The 26,316-nt window shown below is 43.4% G+C and overlaps 1 protein-coding gene across 6 annotated transcripts in view; it reads left to right on the plus strand.

Annotated features, from left to right (window-relative positions):
- Positions 1–26,316, plus strand: part of CREB5 (cAMP responsive element binding protein 5) — a 265,679-nt gene that overhangs the window by 151,779 nt on the left and 87,584 nt on the right. Inside the window, exon 1 of one of the 6 annotated variants that reach the window (XM_077302762.1) lies at positions 11,169–11,317. The exons of the other annotated variants lie outside the window; for them this stretch is intronic. Coding sequence (XP_077158877.1) covers positions 11,271–11,317 — 47 coding nt within the window. The 5' untranslated portion in view covers positions 11,169–11,270. Of the gene's footprint in view, positions 1–11,168; positions 11,318–26,316 lie in introns of those variants that run through there. 6 annotated transcript variants of the gene reach the window in all.

The raw sequence follows: 26,316 nt of genomic DNA on the forward strand, positions 1-26,316 counted from the left end.
CTATTTATTTATTCATTCATTCATTCATTCATTCATTCATTCATTCATTCTATACCATCCTCTCAGTGGACTGGCTAAGGGCGGTGTACAATATCATCCATAATAAATAATCAGATTCAATTTAAAATCTAAAATTCACTTAAAACCATTCAATTTAAAATCTCAGTATCAGCAGTGCATTTTATAGAACCTGTTCCCCTTCTGCCCAAGCTGACTATGATCTAGATGTCTTGTAGTAGGTGAGGAGAGATGAAATGAAGAAATATAATTGGTTGCATAACATTTGGCATTATATTTAACTGTCTCCATACTCTGTTCCAACCAGTGTTTCATTTTCCTGTAAGACATAGGCATATTTTGATACCATTTTTCTGTACAGGTTGCTAGTTGGTTTGAGATCAATTTAGGCACTAAAAAAACAATTTGTATAATAGCATTTTTTTCAGAAACTGATGTACTCTTTCTACAGATGTTTGGTTTACAGCTGTCAGTTAAAAATCTGCCTTATTGAAACCTGTGGCTCAAATATGGTAATTGGAAACAGAACTCTTAATTTCCAGGTCAACAGCACAATAATGGCTTAAGGCTATTTGGCCTGCATAGGCCTATGTGAAAAAGAGTTGGCAGCTTTCTTACCCCATTTCCTCTGGGGCAAATGTCGACAACACAGTTCCAAAAAAGCAAGAAATTCCTGCAAGCCAGGTGATGCTGACTTATTTTAACAATTCCACTTGAGAAGACCAGGGTGGAAGAAGACAAAAGTTTAGTGAATCTCTGGAGAGTATTTCTCCGGTTTATGTTCAACATACATTGGAATGATGAATTTGAAGAAGATTTCACCATTTGTTTTTTTCACAAACCCAATTGAATATGGGAATCATGCACTTGTTCTTTTCACCTTGAGTCTTCGAAACTATGCATGTATTACAGCTTGATATTCTGTTGTTATTTTAAAAACTAGCTGCAAGTTTGAAATGCCCTGACCCTTTCTGCATTGGCAGCATGATGCTGGGTTGCTGCCTGGTGTTTGCAATGGGGCAGTTTGCCTTGCCTCTTCCTGGTTCCAGATGGGGAAAGATTTTCCCCACTGGACCTGGCCTGCCCCAGATTAGTGCTCCCAAGACCGTTAATGCACTGGGAACTTCACTGTCCCATCTCCTGTGCAGGAGCACAAATCGGGGGCAGATGAGGCACACCAGGCAAAATGCTCCCCCACATGGGTGCAGGAAGAGGTGAGGCAATCTGCCACGACTAAAACTCCAGCCTGCAGCCCAGCATGAAACCTCCAGTACATAAACGGTCCAAGTGAGGCGTCCAGAATTCTACTCTGCTGGGGGAAGTGGGAGCCATTTTCTTTTCTGTTTAGGAATGCAGTAGCAATTCCATTTTCCTAAACACACACAGTGGCACTGCACAGCTGCTTAGGGCTGCTTAGGGCATTTTGTGTCCCTTCCAGGACACTGTAGTCAGCCCAGGGTGGGGGGAGGAGACAGGCCTGGATGCCCCGACTCTTCCCTGCCAAACAGGCCTGACCTGACATAGGCTCTGATTATTTCTGCAGCCTGGAGGCAAATGCAGGATGAATCCATATTCCCTTGCCGCAGGGCAGCCAAGGGCCTGAGTCAGGCCAGCCATGGACTGGCCCTGGGCTGGCACCAATGTCATCTGGAAGTGGGGATTAGCCCCACAACCAGATGACTGCTGGAACCCCATGTGGAAAATTCCCCATGTGAATAAGGTTCCTGTGGTTCTTTTGTATAAGCATTTGTAAGGGATATTGCCTAAAGCTTTTTGCTTTAAATACTGTCCCCCACAATTTTAACATCTATATGTATCTAGGGTTGTGCGCGGTGTTGTCCAAATCAGCTGTTCCAGGCCAACACAGCCAGCACCACACCACGGGGGGGGGGGGGCGGGTGCTGGTGCATAACTCAGTGCTCCATGCCTGCATGACTGCGTCAAGTTACGTACTGGCATATACACCTCCCCTCCCTCCCATGGTGCGGTGCTGGCTGCATTGGCCGATTTGGGCATTGCCACACACAACCCTAATATGCACCCTCTAGCTCAGCTGGTTTGGGGATTTGGGCTGAGATGTCACCAATATGCATATGACATCCAGCTATACCTTCTGCTGGACGGATGGACTCCCCCCCCCAAAAAAAATTTGCCAGTTTTTTTGCAAACAGTGGCTGGATTGCTCAGGCACAGTCATCTGAAACTCAGGCCCTCCAAAACAGAGGTCCTGTGGCTGGGTAAAAAGGGGCAGGATCAGGTAGCACACCTCCCATGCAATTAACACCTGCATCAGCAGCCAGGAATTTGGGCATGATCTTTGATGCCTACCTTTCCATGGAGGCTCAGATCATGAATATAGCCCAGATGGCATTTTTTCATCTGCATCAAGTGCAGCTACTTACACCCTACCTGTCCCTGGAACACTTGGCCACAGTAATCCATGCAACAGTCACCTCCAGGCTAGACTTCTGTAACTTGCTCTATGCAGGCCTACCCAAATCCTTGACCCGGAAGTTGCAGCTTGTACAAAATACAGCTGCAAGGGTCCTCCCAAGAACACCTTGGAGGGCCCATAACCAGCCTATGCTAAGACAACTGCACTGGTTACCTTTCTGTTTCATGATCAAGTTTAAGGTTTTGGTTTTGACCTTTGAAGCTATATGCAGTTTGGGTCCTATCTATCTGAGGGACCACTTATCTGCTTATGTCCCCCATAGGGCACTTCACTCTGTGGGTATGAATCTACTGATTGTCCCAGGTCCCCAGGATATTTGCCTGGCCTTGACCAGGGCCAGGGCTTTTTTGGCCCTGGTCCCAACCTGGTAGAATGAGCTCCCAGAAGAGCTAAGGGGCCTGACGGAGCTATCAAGGTTCTGCAGGGCTTGCAAGATGGAGCTCTTTCACCAGGCATTTGGTTGAAGCCAGGGGGCCACCCTATGTCAAGTGCCAAGCATTAGATGCATGGCAAGAATGATCTGACGACCTATATATGTCATCTTGGGCCATGTTGCTGGCTGGATGTGGGAGCACGGAAGTTATTGGGTACTTTGGATATTATACCGCCATCTTGTTGTTTTAAATTGTCCTAAGCTTGTTAATAGAAGGGATGATGGGGATCGTCGCTTACTGTTTTATGATTTTATTGGGATGTTGGCATGTTTTATTCTGTAAGCCGCCCCAGCTGACATTGTCAGGAGGGGCAGGGTATAAATCTAATTAAATAAATAAATAAATAATACATATGATTTCAGTGAGGTCACCTATCCTTAAAATTACATTGTGAAATGTTTTTTCTCCCACTCCAAACATTTTTAACTACCGTATTTGCCGGTGTATAAGATGACTGGGCGTATAAGACGACCCCCCAAAATTTCCACTCAAAATATAGAGTTTGTTACGTTACATTACAGTACTGTGGGCCACTATGGGCAGCTATGTCTATCCCAACTGAAGTGCACCCGGCGTATAGGACAACCCCCCCCCCACTTGGAGGCATGTTTTTCAGGGGGGGAAAGTAGTCTTATACTCCAGCAAATACTGTATATTATTCCAGGATATTTTGGGCATTTCAGTTACCAGCAAGGCATGCTGTATCTCTGTCACTGTAAGCTGGGTAAAAATCTTGATGGTTCTGTCCACTATAAAAACGGAGGACACCCAAGTCGAACTGAGTACTGAATAACTCCACATGGTTTTTGCAGTGGTCTGTGACTGAAAAGGTTCACTGGAAGCAATTTGCAAAGAAGTCCTTAGGAAACCACCTGGATGGTTATTATAAATTAAAAGGGGAAGAGATGCCACATTTTAAAAAAAATAATTTTTAATGCTAGGCTTAAGTCTTTGTACATGTGATAGTCATTAAAGCTTATTTAACCCTGAAATTTGCTGGCCCCCTTGATTCCACAGGGACTAGAAGGGTCTTGGATTGAAAAAGAAAAATAATGCCGGTATGAAAATGAGACATCCCTCCATGGAGAACAATTATTTCAGAATTATTTTAGTCCATTCAAATGGCTAGGTAATGTCAGCAAAAAAAAAATTACTTATAAAATTACTTATATGCAGTTTATAAAGATATGTAGCATGGACTGTTTCAGATGAAGTACTTGGATTTAAGCTGATTTGATCCCACTCTAATCAGCGAAACTAACATCAACTGAAATCCAAGTATCCCCCTTTGTGAATTGCAACCAGGTACAGAAGTGTATCCTGCACCAACTGTAATCAGTAGAACTATTCCTAGTGATGATGATGGGCAGAGGATAAGACTCTTACACCTGAATCATAAGAATATGGACTCTGAAGTGCAAGTCCCACTTCAAATGCAATTTGAGTAATGCCGATGGTGGATATAAAACCATATTTTTAAAGTTACACTTTCATTGTGCCACAGTTGAGGTTTTTAAATATTTAAAATGTTGCTCATGCTTTGCCTTCTCAGATGATCCTAGGATGATGTTACTTACAAGCCATAGATGCTGCTGGTTGTGCAGACACAAGGTCTGCAGCCAGAACAGTGGGCGTGTAACTGCTGTGCTGTGTGCCACACCACCCTTTCCCCAAGGATGAGGCATGTTCCAGGGATGTGAACCTCTTGTGAGTCTGCGGCGCTGGAGTTATGGGCACTGTTTGGGAGGTGGAGCACTGTAGAATTAAAATATTTCAGGCTGTGAGAAATATGAGGATTACAAAGAGACAGAGGAGGAGGCAATAAAAGAAATAAGCATATAAAAAGGTACAGATTTTTTTGTTTCTGAGTGGAATTTCCTCTGTAGTACAGGAAATGCTATATCATTTACAGGACAGGAATGAAAATGGGTAAACAGTGTTTTCTGTAAAGAGGCAGTGAAGGAAATCAGTAGACTTTCATAGTACCTGAGTTAGAACAAACTTTTGGGTGCCTTCAACGTAAACACAACCTGTTTTTTAAACTGCTTGAACCGTGTTAAGTTTATTGAAATACGCATTTTGCTTTTCCAGTTAAGAATTTACCCCAAATTAATTCCTGTTTGCCAATGTGGTGATTATGGTTGATAGATTATAGAAGATGAAATGCATTATTATTTTTTTTTTTTACAAATACTTCTTTAAAGTATTATTCAGAGCAGCCAAGGCTAGTTCCCTGCCCCTGCCTCAAAGTTTAAATGAGCAGTGGGGAAAATGTTAAATAATGAAAGTGTCAAGGAATCATTAGAATGGATAAAATGCAAAATAAAGTAGACTGCCATCCTTCCGAGGTCGGTGAAATGAGTACCCAGCTTGCTGGGGGGCAAACGGTAATGACTGGGGAAGGCACTGGCAAACCACCCCGTATTGAGTCTGCCATGAAAATGCTAGAGGGCGTGACCCGGTGATCAGACATGACCCGGTGCTTGCACAGGGGATACCTTTACCTTTACTCACCTGAAGTGAGAAGGGCCTATGGAGCTGGGGTGTGGCAGGCTGAGCTGGAAATTGTGCATTTGCTCCACTTCGGAGTACATCTGTCTTCACCCTAATTCTGGTATTTGCCTAAGTCAACTGCATTTCATTAAAAAAACCCTTGGTTTGAAGGAGAACTTTACATACTAGTACAAGTTGGATATTATGCTTTTCTGCACACTGGCACCAGGGCACAGAGACAAGCACAGGAAACCATCATAATGGTGCATGAGAACAGTTTGTCCCTTTATAACCTTCTTCCTCCACTATATGAGGTTGAACTGCTGCTGGTGGTGGTGGTGGTGGGGAATAGAGGGGCAACCCAACAAAAAGGTCAAGCAATGCATGGACACCTCCTCTGGTATACTATGGTATAAGAACATAAAAGATTCCTCATGCATCAGATGGATCAGAATACAGTCCCACTCCTTGCACAAGCTACATTGTCACAATAGTTAAGTGGAATTATCATTTGAAATTATCATTTGCCACTAGGCAAAAGAGTAATCAGCAGCCTGAAATGGAATCCAGTGTGACTCTACATTCTGTCTGCCTGCGGTACTCCTTGACTCTGTAGTCTATGGCAAAGCTTGCATAACATTTGTAAGGGGAAGAATTAGACAGTTGATCAGAGCTGCAATCAGCTGCCCAGCTCTCCCTCGTGTGATCTGGACACTATACTCCTATTGCTACAGCCCCAAATGCTATTTGACTTTCTAGCCACCAAGTTACACTGCTGACTCATGTTCAATATGTGGTTTACTAAGACCCTTAGGTCCTTTTCTCACATATTACTGCCATGACAGGTCTCCCACATCCTATAATGATGCGTTTGATTTTTCCTATTTCTATGCAGAACTTTATATTTATCACTATTGAAATTCATTTTATCCCAGTTTTCCAGCCTGTCAAGATCACCCCGTATCATGATTCTGTCTTCTGCTGTGTTTGCTACCCATCCTAGTTTAGTATCATCTGCAAACTTAATAAGTGCCCCCTCTATTCCTTCATCCAAATCATTTATGAATAAGTTGAAGAACACAGGACCCCAGGACAAATCCCTGAGGCACTCCACTTGTCACTCTTCTCCAAGAGGATGGTGAACCATTTACAAGCACCCTTTGAGTGTGATCTGTCAACCAGTTATCGATTCACCTAACAGTAATAGGATCCATACTGCATTTTATTAACTTGTCAACAAGAATATCATGTGGAACCTTATCAAAAGCTTTACTGAAATAATGTATACTGAGATAAACTATATCCACAGCATCCCCCTGATCCACCAAAGTAGTAACTTTCTCAAAAAAAGATATAAGGTTAGTCTGACATGACCTGTTCTTGAGAAAGCCATGCTGACTCTTAGTAATCACAGCCATCTGCTCTAGCTGCCTACTGTTTGAAGATTTGTTCTACAAATTCAAGCACACGGGGCACTAGTTACCCGGGTCCTCCTTTTTCCCCTTCTTGAAGATAGGGACAACATTTCCCTGCCTCCAATCTTCTGACACTTCACATGTTCTTCAAGAATTGTCAAAAATAATTGACAGAGGCTCAGAAATTACATCTGCAAGTTCTTTTCGTATCCTTGGATGCAATTCATCTGGTCTGGAGGACTTTGTTTCATTTATGTGTTTATGAACTAGCCCTACAGTGATCTTAGGCTGCAACTCCCATCCCTCATCATGTGATATGTTTTTGCCACATTGAGCATAATTTTCCTCATAAAAAAGACTGAGAAGAAGTAGAAGAAGAAGAGTTGGTTCTTATATGCTGCTTTTCTCTACTAGAAGGAGTATCAAAGCAACTCACAGTCACCTTCCCTTTCCTCTCCCCACAACAGACACCCTGTGAGGTAGATGAGGCTGAGAGAGCCCTGATATTACAACTCGGTCAGAACAGCTTTAACAGTGCCATGGCCAGTCATAGGTCACCCAGCTGGCTGCATGTAGAGAAGCAGGGAATCAAACCTGGCTCACCCAATTAGAAATCGATGCTCTTAACCACTATACCAAGCTGGCTCTTGAGCGGTTCATCCCTATCTCCGCCACCTGATACAATTTGATATTCTTGTCCTCACAATGGCCCTACCATATCCTTTCTCTTTTTCTTACTTTGAACATAACTAAAGAACCCTTTTTTGCTGTGTTTAGCAGTTCTCACTAGCCTAAGCTCATACTAAGCTTCAGCTTTTCTCCCTCCAAGCATTGGTTATTTGTTTATATTCATCCTTGGTTATTAGGACCTTCTTCTATTTCCTGAATGAGTCTCTTATTACTCAGATCTTCTGAAAGCTGTTTATGGAACCATCCTAGCTTCCTTAGGCCCCTCCCGTTTTTCCTTCTCAAGGGAATTGTTATTGTGCCTTCAGTATTTCACTTCTAAGAAACTCCCATTCCTCTTGAACGTCCATCTCCCTATATTTTTCTAACCACTGGATTCCACCCAGATTAACTTTTAAGTTGGTTAAAATTTGCTTTCCTGAAGACCAGCCTACGTATTTTTTCTCTTGCCCAATAGCAAATTCCAAAATCACATGGTCATGACTACCAAGTGTGCTCACTACTTTCACCTCATCAACTAATTCTTCCCTATTGGTGAGAATCAAGTCTAAAATTGCGGAATCCCTAGTTGCCCACTTCACCTTCTGGGAAATGAAGTTCTCAGCAAGACAAGTCAATAATTTATTGGGTTTATCATTTTTAGCAAAGTTGGTCTTCCAACAGATATCTGGGTAATTGAAATCACCCATGACCCCTATGTTCTGCCTCTTTGAGAACTTTGTAATCTGGTCTAGAAGTATCACATCCAATTTCTCTGCCTGGCTAGGTGGTCTATAGCAGGCCCTCACAATAATATCACTATTATTTCCTACTCCTTTAATTCTTACTTAAAGACTCTCAATTGACCTTTCATCCTCAGTTACATGTATTTCCTCAAGTATACACATTCTTAACATATATCTCCCCCCCTTTTTTATTTATTTATCCATCTATCCCTTGTAAATAAGCTGCACCCCTCAATCCTAATATTCTAGTCATGAGTGTCATCCCATCTAGTTTCTGGAATGCCTATTAGGTCATAGTTCCCTTTCTCTATTAGGACCTCGTTCTTCCTGCTTTTCCCATTCTTTGTGCATTAGTGTAGAGGCATCATAAACCTTCTTTTGTACGTCCCAGAATTTTAGTTTTTGAACTTACCTGTAAGTTAACGGTTCCCTGCATATGTGCCATTCTCTGTAAATATGTGGGGTTCTCACCTACAGTTACTGTCATCAAACTGGGTTTTGAATTTATGTCTCACTCCCCCACTGGATTTAGTTTAAAGCCCTCCTCATCTGCAAGACTCTTTGCAAAGACTTTTTTTCCTACCCTTGTGAGGAGCAAACCATCTCCTGAGAAAAGAACCTCATCACGATAGCATGATCCATGGTCCAAAAATCCAAACCTTTCATGATGACACCAATGATGTAGCCAGTTATTTATTTGCATTATTTTTCTTTCGCTTCCTAAGCCACAGCTATTAACAGGGAGAACTGATGAAAACACTACCTGCACTCCCAGGTCCTTCACCTTTCCCCCCCAAAGCCACAAAGTCTCTTTTAATATGTTCCACACTGCACTGGGAAATATCATTTGTTCCCAAATGAGCGAGGAGGAAGGGATAATGATCCGTGGGCTTTACGAGCCTTTCCAGCCTTTCTTCACAAACCATCTCAGCTTCTCACTTGCACTGAAAGCCCCTTGCGGGGTTGCCAGAAGTCGGCTGCAACTTGAGGGAACTTTACACATAGATATATCACTACCTTGCATTGTACAAAAATTGAAGGAACGTGCTAATGCTAGGCTTATTGCACAGAGGGAAAATGACCACCCCATTGCTGGACATCGCCTATTAGACCAGAAGGGAACAAAGGCTTAAGAGACACAAAGGACTCTATATTGCAGGTTAGCTTTCACTTTTTAATGTTTTTAGTTTGGTGGTATTTATTGACCCTGTTTAACCAGCTCACGTTTGAAACAAATGTTTTTCAAGTCCCAGTGTTCTTTATTAAAGTCTTTAACCACATATAACTACCTTGAGTACCATTTATTTACTGAGTTCGACTTCAAAGACATGCATAGAAAAGAAAATGAATGTGAAATGTTTACAATTACAGAACCGTGACATTTTTCACAGGGATACTTGCAATTACATCTCTGTTTTGTTTCTCTGTGTCGTTGAATTGAAGTAGCTTCTAATGCCAGGAAATAAAAGAATGCTTTAGGCGATTAAACTTCTTTTTATTATGTTACAGAAGATGAGAAATCGATAACTGGTCATTCCGACATAAGTGAGTTATGCAGGCCAATGACACAATGAACCAAACTTTATAACAACTGCACATGATACTGTCAAGCCACAAGCTTCAGTGGCGCCAGCAATAATTATGGCTGATCACCTCTAATTCAGAGAGGCCTCACTTGATAAAGCTGTCACTTTGAGTGGCCGTAGAGCACCAGTATTCAATGAATTTGTTCTTCCATAGAACTGAATATGTCTTTGCTTCAGCTTTCATGATGCTAATGCTGTGGCTGCAGTTTGTATTGTTGCAACATCCTTTTCAAAAAGGACTAAGGCAATCACACAGATTGCAGCAACCATACAGGGATGTTTTCTCCCTAGAATCTGGTAATATTTCTCATGTGGTATTCTTCTTCCCCAGCAGTGATGAGCAATAGGCAATCGGTGGTGTTCTTCTCTCTCTCTCTCTCGTGGTCGTGGTTTTGTATTTCTGATTCCTTGTTCTGTCTTCTCTGGTAGTTTTACCTACTGTGACTAGCCGTGGATTCTCAGGGTCTCTAGCAAGCAGAGTTGTTTCTTAACAGCAGCAACTTGGGAGACGCCAACACTGAATACAGAATTATTGCGCAGGCGAAGCACGCGTTCTACCACTGAGCCACGGCAGCTTCCACAAAGATACAACCAACCGACACCTGCTGAGCAGGTGATGTAATAGCAGCCTGTCAATCCACACAAATAGCAGCAGCTATAGTTACCCTGGAATTTCAGGCAATTGCAGCACCACCTCCATGTGTGGTGCCCGCTTAGGAGGTCTGGTGGGCCTGTACTTTCCACAAGCCATGGCTTGGAAGCCAAGCACCAGTGTGTCTGATCTAGGCCCTAGGCTGGCCTGAGCAGCAGGGAGACCCTTTAATTCAAAGCTTCAAGTTGCCTTGCACTAAACCAGCACTGTTCTCCTCAGCAGCCCAAGCAGACAGCTTTTCTCTTTCCACACTCTCTCTCTCTCTCTCTCTCCTTTCTTCAGTTGTTCTTTTGTGCTGCCCCGACCTTTCTAAAACGTGTAGGAAAGCGCCTGTGTCTATATCTGCGAGCATGTGTGTAGTATCTCCAGCGTGGACCCCCCTCCCCTCCCGGCCAAATCTCCGCCAGCGCGCTTGACTCTGATCTCGCTCAGGCAGCTGCTCGGGCCATTCTGAGGCGGCACTGTTTCTCTCTCTGTTTACCCGTTTCCAATGGCAATTGCACCACCAAGTCTCTGTGCGTCTGGAACTTCGCCTGGGGCTGTTTTGGTTACATTGAAGATTTTTTTTTCTCTCTCTCTCTTCTTGCTTCAGCTCTGCCAGATTTAAATGGTGACTTCACTAGCGCCGAGCTCAAAAGGAGAAGAAGGGGGGGGGGGGAGGCAGCGTAGAGGCGAGGGAGCAAGCGAGGGAGAGGGCCAGCGCATTACATCACCTTTTGGACGGGAATCAAATGGGAAGGATATGACTCACTCGGGCTAGTTAAGCTTTGGCTCAAGTTCTACATACATTCATTCCAGGGCTCTCATGTTCTGCACCTCAGCAGGGAATTCAAGCTCAGTGATGTCCATGAGGTTTGTTTTTAATTTTCTCCCCCCCCCCCCATCCCATTGCTCCGTACTACTATCACTACTGCTACCCACCTCCCCTCCCTTCCTTTCCCTTTTTGCCTAGGGATCCATTTCCTCCCTTGACTACACTCCCCCTTCCTCCCCGTGCCCGCCTTTTCTGCCCCTCCACTTGACTGGAGGTTGTCGTCGGCTCCCCGGCGAGCGTCGCCGCGCAGGATCCCGGGTGTCAGGGACAAATCGCCGCCGACCCAAACAAGCCCGCAAAAGTTTAGCGAGAGAACTTTCTTTGGGCTCCTGTCCCCTCCCTTCGCGTGGCTCTTTCGTTCCTAATCGGAGGAGACAGGGAGAGAGTTAAACTGCAGGGACCAATCATTGCAACGGTGATGTAATGCTGGAGCTGCAGGGTAGTTAAGTAATGTGAGAGCGCGGGGGTCAGGGCTGCAAAGCATTTACCTGCTCTCCAGGGGGTTTAAGTTTATTATCAGTTGCAGTGACTGCAACTGCCTTCAGACAGCAGCCTCTAATTATTCACAGACTCTCCTGTTTTATCTTTTATTATTCAATGTAAAACTATAGTATAGTGTTTTTCTTTGCTTTTTCTTTTTTAAAAAACAAAGAGAGAGCGAGAGATCCCAACCTGATATTATTACAGCTGCAAATTATTTTCTGCCTAGGGGGTTGGTTTTTTTTTTTTAAATAGGGAAAATAAAGAAGGGTTGAAACCTGCATCTTACTAAAAGGGGAGGGGTCTGCTCTCCCAAATACGACTGGTCAATTGGAGATCAGTCAACCGCCGTCTAACAGAGCGAGTAAAAGGCTTCACGGAAGAGACGCGCTCTCTCTGTTATAAATCATTTAAGGATGTGATTTGTACGGCACGTCCCGAGTGTGGCGCTCAGGGTTTCACGCAAATGCTCACCCATGCAGCCCCGTAAGCGCTGCAGCCTCTGATTTGTGTCAGTGGGACAATTTAGGAGGAAGTGATTTCTGTATTGTGGTTCTCGGGTGTTCATGTTCTTCCTCCCTCCTTTCCCCTCCCCGGACAAAGTGGTGCCGTGATTTGTAACGTGCTCTCCAAAGACCTGCCTGTTGTTATGAAAGCCAAAGATTTTTCTTACGTTTTTCATTTCCAGCCAAAATGTTTAAAATTCTAAAGTAAAACCAGTGTGCCTTCATAGGCAACTGAGCTCTTGGTGTAAATGGTGCATTTACAACGATTTTGCATAGATCTGTGGGGTTTTGTTGTTTTTATGCTGCAGTATTATTCTGTGATTTGCTGTACTTCACCAGAACTTCAGTTTCTTTCCTTTTTTAGTCTTCTGGGTAGGTTACTATAGCTCTAGTGTAGGCAGCTTTCATAGCAGAGATATGTGTATCCCCTACTAGATTGTGCCACTCTTGCAAATCCTGCTAGTTTGGATGTTCAGCAACTAGTTTAGGGACAACCATGTTTAGTTTCTTCTTTTCAGAGTCTTTAAAATTTTGTAACAAACAATGTCTGTGTTTGAGAAGTTGGAAGCACATGAGAAGCCAGAAACTTTGTTTTGTTTTTGGTAATCCCTCACAATTTGGAATCTTAGATATAGCATTTTCATAGCTATAGTTCAGCAAATGGATAAAGTTTGAGCAAGTGAATTCACATTAGTATATTTTCTAAGGATTTCCAGCATAGAATAGTGCACTACATCAAATGTGCCAGTCTATTTGATATCAGGTAGCCCAGACTAGCCTGATCTTATCCAATTCAGAGGGACATTCCGCATTCGTCCAAAATAGCACAATGGTTACTAATTGAAATCGCTACAGTTTTGCCATTATGCACAACGTCGTTGACAATCTGCAACACTCCTGAAACCGATCTGCAAAAAGCGCTTTGTTGTAACGCTTTCAGGGAAATCCCAAAAAGTGGATTCACCCTCCGGAAAGCGCTACACTCCTGCAACCAATCTGCAACACTAGCGGGAAAGTTCTGTGCGTTACCATTGTTGCAGTTTCTGCAAAGTCCCTCCCCCTGGCTCTCTCCTCTGATCTTCTGGTGAAGCGATCGCCATTTTTTTTTCTCCGAGCGAGCGGAGATCAACGCACCAGCGAGCCTTCGTTTACCCAGCAAGGCTTCCCTGGCTGCAGCCCCTCTGTTTAAAGTCACCAAGCACAAGCATCACAGAGGCCCGTTTGCTGGTTTATTTTCACTTTATTTTTCACACTGTTTTCGGCCAAAAATCACGCCCGTGAGGGGGGGGGGTTCACTCAGGGGGAGCGTGGCAACGATGAAACGGCAGCTCAAACACCACCTGCTAGCTGGATGGGTCTCTCCGTTGCAACGAATCAATGCATATTTGTTGCAACGTGTGTGTGTGTTTTTTTTTTAAAAAAACCTTCCTTAAAGGGAAAGGGGCTGTTTGGGAGCATGATAACGGCCACCCATTGGCTGCTTGACAGCCAGGGGCGGGACACAGCTTAGCAATAGCGCTTCCTGGGTAGCGATTTTTGCAGAGACCGGAACCCTGTGGGAAACGATAGAAACACAACTGGATTCCACTACAAAGGCAGGTATGCGTTACGCCGAATTCCACTATTTAAAATGGCGATTTTTCGTTCAGCAAACAATTTGCTACATGGATCCCGGTGCAGAATGGCTCAGAAGCTACATAATATTTGACTTCCAAGGAATACCATGTTTGTAACATGGTGGCAGGCAAGGCAACCCAGCTCTGAAAGTCTCTTGCCTTGAAAACCCAATGGGGTCACCATAGGTGACTTGTGACTTGACAGCACTTTTCTCCATTGTGGGTAGGTAGGTATGGTGTGGTCATGACACCTCCTATGGTGGCTTAATCAGTCAAGGTGCTCAGATTATAGGCTTGTGTGCTTTGGCCACTTTGGCGGCCATTCAAGCCTGATACAGCCAGCGTCACTGGGGGGGGGGCACACCATTCAGCGCATGCAGGCATAGAGTTCTGCACCTGCGTGTGTGCGCCAAGTGGCATGCTGCCAGCTCCACACCACGGCACTGGCTGCTTCGGGCTTGAATGGCCACCGAAGTGGATGAAGCTCACAAGCCTAGCTCAGAAGCACTCCGGATGCGCCTGCAGTCATAGAATCATAGAGTTGGAAGGGGCCCACACAGGCCATCTAGTCCAACCCCCTGCTCTACGCAGGATCAGCCCAAAGTATCCTAAAGCATCCAAGAAAAGTGTGTATCCAACCTTTGTTTGAAGACTGCCAGTGAGGGGGAGCTCACCACCTCTTTAGGCAACCTATTCCACTGCTGAACTACTCTGACTGTGAAATTTTTTTCCTGATATCTAGCCTATATCGTTGTACTTGTAGTTTAAACCCATTACTACGCGTCCTTTCCTCTGCAGCATCCTGCCCTCCTCCAAGTGACAACCTTTCAAATACTTAAAGAGGGCTATCATGTCCCCTCTCAACCCCTTTTTCTCCAGGCTGAACATTCCCAAGTTCCTCAACCTATCTTGGTCCCTTGGCCCCAGATCATCCTCATCGCTCTCCTCTGTACCTTTCAATTTTATCTACGTCCTCCTTGAAGTGAGGCCTCCAGAACTGCACACAGTACTCCAGGTGTGGTCTGACCAGTGCCGTATACAATGGGACTATGACATCTTGTGATTTTGATGTGATGCCCCTGTTGATACAGCCCAAAATGGCATTCACCTTTTTTACCGCTGCATCACACTGCCTGCTCATGTTTAGCTTACAATCCACAAGTACCCCAAGGTCTCGTTCACACACAGTTCACACACTCTTCTCTTCTTTGGTATTCTTACCTCTTTCCATTTGGAGCAAACTCTGGTTAGTGCCAAGTCATAAGTGGCAACTGGGTCTAGTTTGGGAAACAGTTAAAAGTGATTCCAGTGGGTAGCCGTGTTGGTCTGAAGCAGCACAACAAAACAGAATCAGAGTCCAGTGGCACCTTTAAGACCAACAAAGATTAATTCAAGGTGTGAGCTTTCCAGTGCAAGCGCTCTTCCTGCAAGCACTCGAAAGCTCATGCCCTGAATAAATCTTTGTTGATCTTAAAGGTGCCACTGGACTCTGATTCTGTTTAGTTAAAAGTGAGTTTGTAAAGTGTACCCTGTGCTAATTGACAGCTTAAGAGTTTGGTAAGAGAGGCTGTGTCAGACTGCTGGTCTCTTGAGTCAAGCACCCTGTTTGAAATAGAAGCCACAGAAAAGCCCACAAGCAGCCACGCTGCTGACTGCTTCTTAACATCTGAGAATCAGAGGGCTTTATGGGGCCAGAGAGTCCATTCAGCTGTGTGGCCAATAACCAGCTCCTGCAAATGTCATGTGGGCTCACAAGCTACACTGCAGGTTGCTGTTGTGAGTGAGAAAAGTGACTGAAAATAGCCACATGTATGGTTTCCACTTTCCAAGAAATCCAGAGGAGAAAAATAGGATGCAGTCATGGCCTGCCTTTCTCCTTCTCCCACACTTCCTGCCTGTCCACTCTACTTTCTATAACAGGTGAGAGGTAAGGGTTGGAAAAGCAGGTGCTATGCTTTGGCCTCTCTGTTAGGCCTTTGAGACTGCTCCGGGCAAAATGTGTAGAACAGCCCATTCATGGTGACATTTGTTGGTCCAGGTCTCTAGTGCAGGGGTAGTTAACCTGTGGTCCTCCAGATGTTCATGGACTACAATTCCCATGAGCCCCTGCCACCATTTGCTGGCAGGGGCACATGGGAACTGTTGTCCATGGACATCTGGAGGACCACAGGTTGACTACCCCTGCTCTAGTGGGTTACCAACAATTTTTTTGTTTTACATTTCAAAAGCAAAATTTTCATGAAAATGCTGTATTCATTTTATTAACAATTTAAGGATGGCTAATATATGTCATATTTGGAGCAAGAACAAAACCACATACTTAATCACATGTTTTTATGTTCTAAGAAAATACTTAGACATTGATATTTTACAGGTGACACAACTTACCTTTTGCCCATGCCTTCAGGCTTTCTGATAGCATGGAAAGTGACTGCACAGCATGAAAACCACACCCATGTAGGAAATGTGCATGAATTCCACATCATTGTGGAATTGTCTTCCATTAAACTGTAGCATGGATTCAGGCAAACAGAAGATTCTTATTGTGCGTACACATGATGAGATAGATGCATAGGCTCATCATATGCGACCAAATAAAACAGGCCTGAAGCAATCTCTTACACAGAGGCAACACATATAGACAACTCTGTCTTTTTAAAAACAGATAACTCTTTTTGCTAGAGATCGCTCAAGTAAATCTGCAGTGCTCGAACTGTACTGGAAACCACACTATGAATAAGTCGAAAGGTGTAGAGGGGGGGGGGTTGCAGTTGCATGGGAATCCAAATAGGAAGGCTCAGCAAATATCAAAGTGTTGCATCTATAGGTTATGTAGAGATTGATAAAATACAGGTCATGTTTAAAAAGTCACCTTGCAGTGAATTATAATCAATTCACTTTAAATTAGTCCTTTTCCCAAGAGATGAATTTGCTGTGTTGGAGCATTCTCATGTAGATGAAACAGAATGAAATGCTGGCTACAAATTTAGATATTATGCTTTGGCTTTGGGGATACAAAGAACACCAGGGATCTGCTCCACATGGAAGCAGAATTCTTTGCCTCGACATTTAGCAATTCCTTTCAGTTCCAGACCAAATGTCAGGGAATCCCAGAGATCGCCAAATTAATTTTCCACCTTCCTATTTGTTCCTTCTGGTGCTTTAGATTTCCTTGGAGACTTTGACATACTATGTCCTTAGTTTTATTATTTTGGAAGGAAGGTGGGCTGAAGAAACTGCTCTTTATCTTGGCAAGAGTGCTAAAGACTTAATGGGTGGAGAGGTCTTAGACACTTTCTGCACCATAACCAGACTGGAGAAAAGGGAACAAACTCAAAGATTTTCCTTTCTCACCTTCAACTCTCCCACGCTTGCCCTTTTCTCAGCCATTCAAAAGCTTCTGCAGAATCATTTTCGTAATTTTGCTATAGACCAGCAGACTAAGAAAAACTTATTTTCTCCACTATAAGTGCTTTCCCCTTCCAATGCTAACTGAATTTAAATGTCATGCTGCAGGCTCTGTGACATGGCATTTCTTCTTTCACAACTTGTTATTTAGACACAATGATTGTAAAAGCCCAACTAGCTGTTATGGCAGTGATCAAGTATGAATGACTGGGTATTCTGTGCCTTAAGAATATACAATTTCCCGATTCCAGTCCACAAATCCTCATGTTTAATACCAAATGGGATGGGAACTCGGGGCCAGTTCCAGGTTTTGATTTGAGTGGAGAGTGTTCACATCTCCTTCCACCTTCCGTACTGCCCCTACCCTCATAGTTCCAGCTGCCTGTGTTTCCTGCCCTTGCCTATTCATGACCCCTCCCACCTTTTTCATTGGGAGTACCAGTGATCATCACTATCCACACGTTCTTCCCAGGCAGCCCAGGTAGTTAGGAGACCAGGGGATAGAGCACTTGTGATCAGCCGGCCAGGGATAATTAGATAATAAACTGTTGTTGTTGTTTTTAAACCCACAAAGTTAGATCTATCAACAGCAAGGATATGCTGCAGACCTCCAGCTCCTCAATAGGGATCCAGGAGCATCATGAAGACAGCATTTTGGACAGTAGTGGGAAGCAGAAGCTTGGTGAAGTGGTTAAGAGCAGCAACCTCTAATCTGGAAAGCCAGGTTTGAGTCCACATGCAGCCATCTGGGTGACCTTGAGCTAGTCACAGTCCTGTCATATCTGTTCTCACAGAGCAATTCTGTCAGAGCTCTCTCATCCCTACCTACCTCACAGAGGGACTGTTGTGTGTAGAGGAAGGGAAAGTGACTGTAAGTGGCAGTGATCAAGTCACTACCTTTGGGTAGTGAAAAGCAGGGTATAAAAAAAACAACTCTTCTCTGCTGGCACAAATTTCTTTTATCACTGGTGATTCTTCAGGAGATCCAACTCAATACCATGGGCCTTTCCACACCTGTTAAATGTAGCGAAATCCTTACCTTAGGTAGATGTTATATTCCGCCTCTATACATGACGTTGCCAACATCCAGCGTCCAGGCAGTAACCGGCCGGCTACATCCTCCATTTTAAAACACTAGTTGGGGAATCACATAAAGTGGATCCCCCAACCTAAAAAGCACGAGCTAGAGGTGAACAACCAGCAAGCCACCAGCAAAAGAAATGTGTGGAGATGAATAAGCACTACTTCTTCCTCCAATGTCCCGCCCTCGCACGTACCTCTCTCTCCCTTCTTCCAGGGGACAGGAAGTGCTTTTGAAAAAATTAAGAACAGTCTGGAGCAGTGGTCCCCAACCCCTGGTCCGGGGACCGGTACCGGTCCGTGGATCAGTTGGTTCCAGGGCCGCGGCTTCTCCTCATCCTTCTCCCTGGCTGGTGCCTCGGGGGCTGCCCTGCCACTGTGCCGCCAGCTCACCTTTGGTGCTCTTCAGTGGCCGCCATGGCTGGTGCTCCCTTGCAGCGTGGCACTGCACAGCTGCTGCTGGCAGCGCCCCCCAGCAGGCAGTATGAAGTCAGGGGTGCCAGCGGGAAAGCAAGTGGAGCAAGGGCTCAGGCAGCAGCGATGTACCTTGGCAAAAGATTACCACCCTCCTCCTGGGCCTCAGTAAAATTGTCAAGCATCATAAAAAGGTTGGGGACCACTGGTCTGGAGCAATGAATAGACAGACAAGTGTTCAGGCACCTCAGTTCCCAGCAACAAGAAGTGGCCCAGCTGGTGCGGGGGAAGCACATTTGGGGTATGTGCAGAGTGCTAGGGGGTTTATATGTCTGAACTTCTAGGCTCACCAACTTGGCTACCATTCGAAACAGAGTATCAATCAAGGTGGACCATGATCTTAGCCCCCAAAAGCAAATTTTATCTTCCAAGACTTACTTCTTTTTCCAGTATGTCTGCATTATTATTGCATGTTTTAGTTTGTATTTTTAATTGTTAATCCTTGACAGATCCATGGGCATGTAATATTTTTAATAAGAATGCTACTACACATGAATTTTTATAGTCCATGGATTTATTAGGAAAATTTATATCCTGCCTTTCTAGTTTTTTTAAAAAAATGTAATCATAATAATCGAAATAAATATATTATGTAGTCACATCATTAAGAACAATAAACATGATAGCATTTGAAAACAAGCCAGGAATGGGTTAAGGTAGTGCAGATTGGTGCAGCACAAGATTGTTGCAGCAAACAGTCAAGAAAAGCAAAAATAGCTTATCCAGCATTCCTCCAAAATAGATATTTATAGATACTGTAGGGCCAAGAGGGTAGGGCCAGGTAAACCAGAGGCAACTGTAGAAATTGCACTCTACCAAGTACCCACCATCCTCACCTTTGTTAATGTGGACACTGTGCCAGGTGACCTCAAATCCCAAGTAGGTTCCTGCAGATAGAGGTTGTCCATCAGATACATTAGTCCTAAACTATTTAAGGCTTTAGAACAAAAAGAAGAGTTGGTTTTATACTCTGTTTTTTAGTGCCTGAAGGAGTCTCAAAGCAGCTTACAATCACCTTCCTTTCCTCTCCCGACAACAGACACCCTGTGAGGTAGGTGAGGCTGAGAGAGCTCTGACAGGACTGCTTGGCCAGAAAAGCACTATCAGGGCTGTAACAAGCCCAAGTCATCCAGTTGTCTGCATGTGAAGGAGGAGTGGGGAATCAAACCCCAGTTTGCCAGATTAGAAGCTGTCACTCTTGACCACTGTGCATCAAAATCAGACACAAAATCATGGAAACAGAAGTCTTTGTACAGGCTTCTGCTAGAGAAAAAGGCTTTTGACTTGATTAAGAAGAGGTAAAAGGACTGGCTTGCTTCCTGTGTAAATGCTGAGTTTAAATAAAAGGGAGATAACTTCTGAGGAAGACCAGAAATGGGTTCACATTTAGATGTTTGTAATTTACTACACATATTATAGAAGCTGCTCTACAATATCTAAATTTAGACTTATCTAAATTTGTGATACATAATCACATTATTAGTGATTTTTTCTGTCATCTATGTAATATACAAGACCCATATGTATTTTTATCAACTATAAAACTTTCTCATGTTCTATTCTTGTCTGCTCCTGAAAATTGCTAAGTGCCGTATCCAGGGGTAGTCAACCTGTGGTCTTCCAAATGTGCATGGACTACAACTCCCATGAGCCCCTGCCAGCAAATGGTGGCAGGGGCTCATGGGAATTGTAGTCCATGGACATCTGGAAGACCACATGACAATTGCCCTCACTTTGTGATCTTTTTGTGTAGCATCTAATGGTGCCTGTTTCCAGCAGGGATGAGGAAATACCATTTCGAACACCTCTCTGCTTTGTCCATGGTTTGCATGCTTAGGCCGTTCCATGTTCAGAAACACAGCCCCTTATTTTCATTTATGTTTGCAGCTGCTAATGAATAGCTAAAATAGATATTTATTGGATCCATAACTGTGCCACAAATTAAGATCAGACTCTCTTGAAAAGGAGCTCAATGAAATGTCAGAATTGATACAAAATAACACTTAACCCCAAACACCACATTTATCCAAATCAAGGGATGACTCTTCAGTGGGAATAAGAACAGGATCCGAGTTATTTTCTCGAATTAAATTTTTAGCCACAAGCCAAAGGACAAACAGCTGCTGTGTACTTCTCTCTCATATATGCTTTACTTTGGGGTTTTCCTTTCTGTAAACTCACTGTTTATAATTACACACATTATCCAAACACTATTACAAATTCAGTTTTGTGTATGTAGGATGCTACATACCCTAGCCTTGCATCGTCAGACTTCTAAGTTAAAATGCTTGCCTGCCCAGATCATGTTTGCCTTTTAACTCTCTAGGCATTTAAAGCTGTGATACTTTCTCCTGTAAAAACAAAACACCCATTTCCAAAGAGTACTTTTTTTTCACCTTGATAAACACAAGTTCAAATCCGGCAGCAGGTTAGAAAATGAATCATTTAATTATTCATTGTTCAGAACATAAAGTAATGTAATTCGAAATATTGCTAAAACTGATACTTCATCTGTGATCATATTGGTCAATAGGTGTGCAGTAAGCAGGCATACATTATTTACCTGTTTTCTAAGAATCCATTTCCAAGGCCAGAGTAAAAGGCCTGGAAAACAACCAGCAGTCTCTGTTGAAACAAAGAACAACACAGCAGTGAACAATTGGAGTATATATGAACGAAGGATGCGAGAGAACAACAGCAACAACAAAAATATTAGGACCCTCTTTGTTTGAAAGTCTCCTGAAGAATCCACCAGGAAACTGGATTCCCATCTCTTTCATAGATCTAAACTGGTCCCCAGATTTTCGTTGTAATGGCAAGCAGTAGGATTTATCGCACCCAACAAGTGATTATCAGTGGTATTTCATCAGACTGGAGGGAGGTGAGCAGAGGGGTGCCACAGGATTCAGTACTGGGTCCTGAACTTTTCAACGTTTTTATCAATGATCTGGGCAAAGGGGTTGAGGGGCTCCTCATTAAATTTGTGTATGACGCCAAATTGAGAGGAGCAGCGAACACCCCAGAAGATAGAGTTCAATGAGATCTGAACATGCTGGAAAAGTGGGCAACTGAGAACAAGATGCAATTCAACAACAATAAGTGCGGAGTTCTACATCTTGGTCACAAAAATGAGAAGCATGCATACTGGATGGGAGATACACTTCTGGGTAGCAGTGTGTGTGAATGCGATCTTGGGGCACTTGTGAACTATAGGCTAAATATGAGCAGACAGTCTAATACGGTGGTAAAGAACGCAAATACAGTCTTAGGGCCTTTTCGCACAGGGATCTTTGTTGCAAATTGTTTGCGGAATGAAAAATCGCCATTTAAAATAGTGGAATTCGTCGTTATGCATACCTGCCTTTGTAGTGGAATCAGTTGCGTTTTTTAGCGTTTCCCACAGGCTTCCGGTCTCGGCAGAAATCGCTAGAAAGGAAGCGCTATTGCCAAGCTCGTCCCGCCCCTGGCCGTCAAGCAGCCAATGGGCAGCCGTTAGCATGCTCCCAAACAGCCCCTTTCCCTTTAAGAAAGGTTTTAAAAAAAAAAACGACCCATAGCAACGAATCTAGGTAGATTCGTTGCTACGGAGAGACCCATCCAGCTGCCTAATGTGAGCTGTCGCTTGATTGTATGATCGTTTGCACGCTGCCTCGAGTGATAAAAAAAAAATCCCCCCCCCCTCTCACGGGCCCGATTTTCGGCTGAATTTATTTGTAAAAAATAAAGGGACTTTATTTCAGCAAACGGGCTTTTCAGTGGTTTGTGCTTAGTGACTAAAGGTGAAGGACTGAAGCCAGGGAAGCCTCTAAACAGAAAGAGGCTCGCCGGTGCGTTTATCCCCGCTCGCTCGGAGAAAAAAAAATGGCGATCGCTTCGCCGGAAGTTTGGAGGAGAGAGCCAGGGGGAGGGACTTTGAAGAACCAGCAACAATGGTAACGCACAGGTCTTTAGCGCTACTGTTGCAGATTGGTTGCAGGAGTGTATCGCTATCCGGAGGGTGAATCCACTTTTCTGGATTCCCCTGAAAGCGCCACAATGAAGCACTTTTTGCTGATTGGTTTCAGGATTGTTGCAGATTGTCTACGACGTCGTGGGTTATGGCAAATTAGTAGCGTTTCCAAATAGCAACCATTGTGCTACTTTGAAGCCGTGCGAAATGGCCCTTAGTCTGTATCACCAGAGACGTTACTTCAAAATCACAAGGTGTCATAGTCCTACTGTATACCTCATTGGTCAGACCCCACCTGGAGTCCTGAGTGCAGTTCTGGAGGCCTCACTTCAAAAAGCACGTGGACAACATTGAGAGGGTTCAGAAGAAAGTGACAAGAATGATCTGGGGCCTGGGGACCAAGCCTATGAGGAAAGGCTGAGGGACTTGGGAAGGTTCAGCATGGAGAAGAAGAGGTTGAATGGAGACATTGTTGTCTAAGTATTTGAAAGTTTGTCACTTAGAGGAGGGCAGGGAAAGATTCCTGTTGGTAGCAGTGGATAGGACCTGCAGTAATGAGTTGAAGTTACATGTAGAACAATATTGGTTAGTTACCAGGAAAAAGTGTCACAGTCAGAGTAGTTCAGCAGTGAAATTGACTGGCAGTCTGCAAGTAGTGGCTGGACTGATACTTATCCTGGATGCTTTAGGATGATCCTGCATTGAGCAAGAGGGTCGGACTAGATGGCCTGCATGGCACCTTCCAATTCTAGGATTCTAGAAAACAATCTACAAGTTGAGTGTAGTTGAGCTGTCCTCTTGCCCATGCTAATTGCACTTACTGCAGAGATATAATCTGACCCATTTCTCCTTGAGAATTTGTAAATATGTGGTAGTCCGCAGCCCCAAAGAAGTCCAACTGGCTTTGACCAGGGCTTCCTCCACCTTGGCCCCTGCCTGGTGGAATGAGCTCCCACACAGTTCCACAGGGCTTGCAAGACAGTTTTTGTTTGAGGTAAGTTCAGACAAGCATATAAACTGAACATCGACGGGCCTCCCCTGCACTCCATCCCTGTTCATTCTTCCTTCAAATTAGAAGGTGTGTCCAATATAATTGGTCTAGCCACAGGTTTGGTATTAATAATGAATGGTTTGTTTTAATAGTATTTAAGCTGTCCTTTTACTAATAGATGTATTTGCACCAATAGATATTAACCATCCTGAGATGACTGGTACAATAGGGGTGGTCTATAAATGTAAATAATAATAATAATAATAATAATAATAATAATAATAATAATAATAATAATAATAATAAAGAAATACTTGTAGATAGCTGGGCAATCATTAACTGTGCAGGAGAGAAAGCAGGGAAAGCTACTCTAGGGTACCTCCCGGTCACCAATGCACACACAAAGAATGCTGGTCCCCAAAGGGAAGTTTTCAGTAGGAAAGCTGGAAAATCAAGGAGGCCAAGTTGTGAACCTTGACAACACAGGCCATATTCATCAAGGTATAATTGTTAATGTTTGTATAATATAATTCTAGATAATGTACAGTACTGTTCTGTACAGTACAGTACTGTTCTGTACAGTACTACTCCAGTCTAAGCATCATCTTATCCAACACTTTGTCTTATGTCTTCAAGCTCTCTTATACACATCTTAAACAAAACCCCATGACATTGTGTGACCTTGAGTTTATACATGCTTACTCAGTCACATCTGAGGCATATATTAAAGAAAGAAAAAGTAACAAAGCAGCGAACAAATAGTGTAAATGCAGCACAAGATTAATTTTGCCTCAGGTTTAAATCTCCCCACAGATCTCCATTACTTGGATCTGGAAAACTGGAATTAGTGACAGATTTCTCCAGAAGGTTTCAACATATGGCAACATTAGTTTAGTACTCCATGTTCTACATAACATATAACAATTAAATAAAATTCAAGCCATTATTAGAATCAGCCTAATAATGAAAACTACATTTTTAAACTACCTTATATTAAAGCGCTCTATGAAGACATATAGTGCAGGGCTAAAATATCTGGCATTAAAACGTTGGATGGAAAACTTGTCCAAAATGTTCTTTGAAATTAATGGTCCACTCCAGTTTGCTCCCATTTGATGCCCCCTATCAGAAGTTGATTTGTTACCATTTGGGACTGTTGCTTTCTCTGTGAATCAGCCATCATATTGGCCATGTAAATACATTTTGACGCCACATATTCTATCAAATCTTCTTCAATCAGATTTGGCTGCATGAGAGCATCATTAATGTAAAATCAGAGTGAAAGCCATTCTCCCTGCACTCAAATAGGTAAACAGCCCATTTTACAGATCCGTCCCTGAACTATCAGCAAGATCATGGCTTTGTTTCTCAAGACTTTATCTGCATATGTAGAAAATGCCATTTTGGCTCAGCCCGAAACATGCATCTGTGACTGGTTGTATAATGTGTCTGCTGCTTACTATGAGGAGATATAGTTTGTGAAGCCTAAAGCAGAGATGAAGCTGGAATTGGATTCACAGTTGTTAAGAATGGGCCTAATTTTGCTGTTTTTCAGCTTTTTCATTGATTTAGTTAGTGTTCAAGCAACTATTCTACTGCATTTTGAAGCCACATTCACATGCAAAGATTTCCCAGATCTTTTTACTCCCTGGGACTCCGGAGCAAATTTAGAGTTTCCTACTCGAACCACAGGAATGCCTTGAGCCTCCAGGACGGCTGCATTGTTACCAATAGACCTGCAACAGAGCCCACTAATCATTTGGAATTTCCCCCCCTAGGAATGCAAAGGTCAATAAGGATATTTTAAAAACTATTATTCTGAAGGCTCAATTACAACAGCGCTCTGTTTTTTTCAGCTTCATATTTATTTAATGTAACCTGTGTGGAGTAATGCACTTACAAGCAGTCAAGCATAGTTTGGATGCCACCTGGCCCATTAGAGCCCATAAAACTATTCAGGAAAGTTTTGAGCACTTAAAAAAAATAAAGGACTGTGCAAGTGTGCAAACGCTGGTTTTAACCCCCTGTTAGACTTGTGGTAGTAAACAGATAAAGGTTTTATGGACATATTTGCCTGGTGACTTCCAGGGGGAGTTCTGATACTATCTGGCATCTAGATATGTTAGCCTACTTGGCAAGCTCAGAGTTATCCTGCCCAAGAAGTTTTTTGTTTTTAAAAAAGCTTGAATATCAGCTTTATGCAGACAAAAGTTTGACTCATTGTCTGGCAGCAGAGTGTTTCACTTGCTTCCTTGTTGGCCAGTTTTTCACTCCAAATTGTCATCCAGCTGCTCCATGCGCAGTATTGGGCTTATGCATAAGTTGCGTAAGATACCATTTGTAGCCTCAGATTCTGAGGGTCTTTAAATTAAAAAAAGCATTAAATTTTCACGGGGTGCTCTTAAATTTGACTTAAACTAATTTTGGGGCCAAGGCATGCTGTAATCCTGTCTCTTCTGGAAAGATTCAGGTGCATGTTGTCCCTCTGAAAGGGGGCATCTGGAGCCATGGAGAAGGAAAGTACTTTTGGGAG

The sequence above is a fragment of the Paroedura picta genome, chromosome 11 (assembly GCF_049243985.1).
Source record: "Paroedura picta isolate Pp20150507F chromosome 11, Ppicta_v3.0, whole genome shotgun sequence".
Classification (NCBI taxonomy): Eukaryota; Metazoa; Chordata; class Lepidosauria; order Squamata; family Gekkonidae; genus Paroedura; species Paroedura picta.